This window comes from Trichechus manatus, unplaced genomic scaffold, assembly GCF_000243295.1.
Source record: "Trichechus manatus latirostris isolate Lorelei unplaced genomic scaffold, TriManLat1.0 scaffold00094, whole genome shotgun sequence".
Taxonomy (NCBI): Eukaryota; Metazoa; Chordata; class Mammalia; order Sirenia; family Trichechidae; genus Trichechus; species Trichechus manatus.
Window position 1 is genome coordinate 296,021 of NW_004444030.1, and position 3,319 is coordinate 299,339.

Consider the following 3,319-nt stretch of genomic DNA (forward strand, 5'->3'; position numbering starts at 1 on the left):
AGTAAGGGAGAATGAAGACAACAGGATACAAGGAAAAGATTAGTCCAAAGGACTGGCGGACCACAGCTACCAAGGCCTTCACCGGACTGAGTCCAGTACAGCTAGATGGTGCCCGGCTACCACCACTGACTGCTCTGAACAGGATCACAACAGAGGGTTCTGGACAGAGCTGGAGAAGGATGTAGAACAAAATTCTAACACACACACACACAGAAGATCAGATTTACTGGCCTAAAAATGACTGGAGAAACCCCAAGATTATGGCCCCCAGACCCCTTCTAGCTCAGTGGTGAAGTCACTTCCAAGGTTCACCATTCAGCTGGGGATTGTACCACCCCATATAACAAAATGGGACTAATGAGGCACAGTGGTCCAGGGACAAGGATTAGAAGGCAGAAGGGGACAGTAAACCTGGTGATAGGGAACCCAAGGTTGACTAAGGACAGTGTGGACATGTAGTGGGGTTGTTAACCATTGTCATAGGGCAACATGTGTACTAACTGTTTAATAAGAAACTATTTTCTTCTGTAAACCTTCATCTAAAGTAAGAATAACAGTACAACTGAAGAACGTAATTGATGTAACTGAACTGTGCACGTAGAAATTTTTGAAATAGATGGTGTATCTTTGGCTATGTATTTTTTCAGCAAAAAAACAGGTTGAGAAGGGAGAGGGTTGACATGTCGTGGGGTTGGTAACCAATGTCATAAAATATGTGTACTGACTGTTTAATGAGAAACTATTCTGTAAACCTTCACCTGAAGTACAATTAAAAAAGGAAAAAAAAGGATAGAAATATATATGTTGTAGTCATGGCTTTGTCAGTAGTAAACTCTGGGAATTCAGGTTAGTCACCCATCACACTTGGTTGTAACTCTCAGTTTTCTACACATCTTTCCTGCCAAGCTCCAAATTCTTTGACGTCAAATATCTTCTCTGACTCTCTTCCGATCTTTAAAGCAGAATGTCCAGAAAAAGATTTTTTGAAAGAATGGTGTTATTAGTGAGTTTATCTCATACGAAACAAGTCAAAAGACTCCAACGTCAATAACCCCTTCCTGCTCTACTCCTGTCCTCCCAGCCTGGTAAAAAACCCAAAAGTACAAATTCTCATTTTTATTTCAGATTTATTTGAATGTTTAAAGAAAGGTCCATGCTCTGCAGACATGATTCCAAAAACAGGCGCAGAATGACAGAATTCTTGGCTTCCTGGCGTAAAAAGAAAATAAAAAGAAAGGAAAGAAAATACATGAAGAATTGTTGTACTAAAATAATGAAAATTATAAGATCATTCCATCTTTGGGGACATATGCTTTTGTAAAGGAGGGATCAGTCCCTGGAGAAAGACAACATGCTGGGTAAAGTAGAGGGTCAGCAAAAAAAGAGGAAGACCCTCAATGAGATGGATTGACATAGTGGCTGCAACAATGGGCTCAAACATAGCAATCATTGTGAGAATGGCACAGGACCGGTCAGTGTGTTGTTCTGTTGTACATAGGACTGCTATGAGTCGGAACTGACTCCACAGCATCTAACAACAACACTTTTGTAAAAGGGGATATCGCTGTTGTTGTTAGCTGCTTCCAAGTCAGCCCCTGACTCATGGCGACACTACGCACAATAGAACAAAAAGCTGTCCAGCTCTGCGCTATCCCCTCACTCAACTGTTCCATTGTGATCCATAGGGTTTTCATTGGCTGATTTTTGGAAGTAGGTCACCAGGCTGTTATTCCTAGTCTGTCTTAGTCTGGGAGGTCCACTGAAACCTGTTTAGCATCACAGCAACACACAAGCCTCCACTGATGGACAGGTAGTGGCTGCGCACGAGGTGCATTGACCAGGAATTGAACTCAGGTCTCTCATGTGAGAGGTGAGAATTCTACCATTGAACCACCAATGCCTCATGTGAAAGGGAATGAACCCATTGCTGTTGAGTCAATTCAGACTCATAACGATCCATGTTATATGTATAATAGTCCATGCTATATCTGTTGAAGTGAAAGGCAAGAAAATCCAAAGTGAGTATCATTATGGCCATCCCTCCTCAATCAATACCAGCTGACCCTGATACAGGGCCACCCAACTCTCTGGAGCTATGAGAAAAGAATAATGTGCTCTGCACTGAGTAGCAGACAGTGTCCCCTGTTTATTACACTAGACCTTGACCAGAATGGAGTTTTAGCTTTCACCCTCTCCCTCTTACCCTACCAAAGACACACAACTGCCCGCAGACACTGATACAGCTTACTTATTTCAACACCCGGGGAAGAGGTAGAAATATCTAGTCAAAGTCATCCTTTCAACAGTGGGCATCTGTGCCTTACCATCTGGGGACTCAAATGAAGGTCGAACCTAAAAGAGAAAAGACAATCCTTAGACATATCTTTCTGAATGAAGAATCTTCACTTAAACTGGAAAAATTGCAATGACTATAGCAAAATAAATGAAAGAAAAAAAGAAAAGTTCTTGCATCTTGAAAAATCATAGTTATATACACTTTCAAGCATGGAATGTAGACTTTTTAAATCTATGACTGGATCTGATGGGTATGATGGACACGGGCAAATTAGAGTCCCTAGTTTTCCTCTTCAGAGCAGGAGGGTATTAAAGTAAATGGTTGTTTTCTAGTGGTTGTGCATCATAGCCGGCTGGGTTTGGCTTCCAGGTTTACCACCTCAGCAAAGAAACTCAAGACTCATCTAGAAAGGAGAACATTATTGGAGGATAAACATGTCCAGAGCTGCTCTGTAGGTTTCCAACTGGAACAGCGAAACATCCATAGAGGTATAGTGGGAGAAGCTTAGGAGCTCAGCTTTCTGAAAATTGTCTCCAGGTCACAAGACCAGGCATAGTCTTGAAATTTTTCAATAAGTTTTATAATAAAGAGAGCCCAAAGTTGGATGTCTCCAAGAAACATTATCTGTGAATGAAGCACATTCAAAGTCTCATTACAAACCCCTGACTTGCCAAAGAGATGGAGCCCTAAGAGCGCCACTCCAGCTTAGGCAGGCTTTCGGGTTCACCCTGTTTTCTCTACGCCTCATGCCATTTTTCAGTGAATATACGCAAAGTTCACTGAGAATATTTTTACTGACACTGAACAATTGTTAAGGGTACTATGATATTAAGGTGGCATAACACCTGAGTTCAAGGAGCCACAAAAGTAGTAGAGAGGAGGAAAGGGCAGAATGTGTAGAGGAGAGTGATTGGCTCTTGAGGAAGAAATTCCTTAGAGTGGGCTTCAAGAACATCCCTTACTGATCCTGATTTAACAACACACTGTGAAAGTCAATGTCCTCAACTCTAAAGCAAAGGGTAA

General features: G+C 41.7%; 1 protein-coding gene across 1 annotated transcript in view; it reads right to left on the reverse strand.

The window, feature by feature from the left end:
* Positions 1-1,107: 1,107 nt before the first annotated feature.
* Positions 1,108-3,319, reverse strand: part of LOC101353168 (caspase-1-like) — a 6,396-nt gene continuing 4,184 nt past the window's right edge. The window contains exons 4-5 of the mRNA XM_023736939.1: positions 2,249-2,352; positions 1,108-1,209 (exon numbers count right to left, since the gene is read on the reverse strand). Of these exons, the coding sequence (XP_023592707.1) occupies positions 2,336-2,352 (17 nt within the window). The 3' untranslated portion in view covers positions 1,108-1,209; positions 2,249-2,335. The remainder of the gene's footprint in view (positions 1,210-2,248; positions 2,353-3,319) is intronic.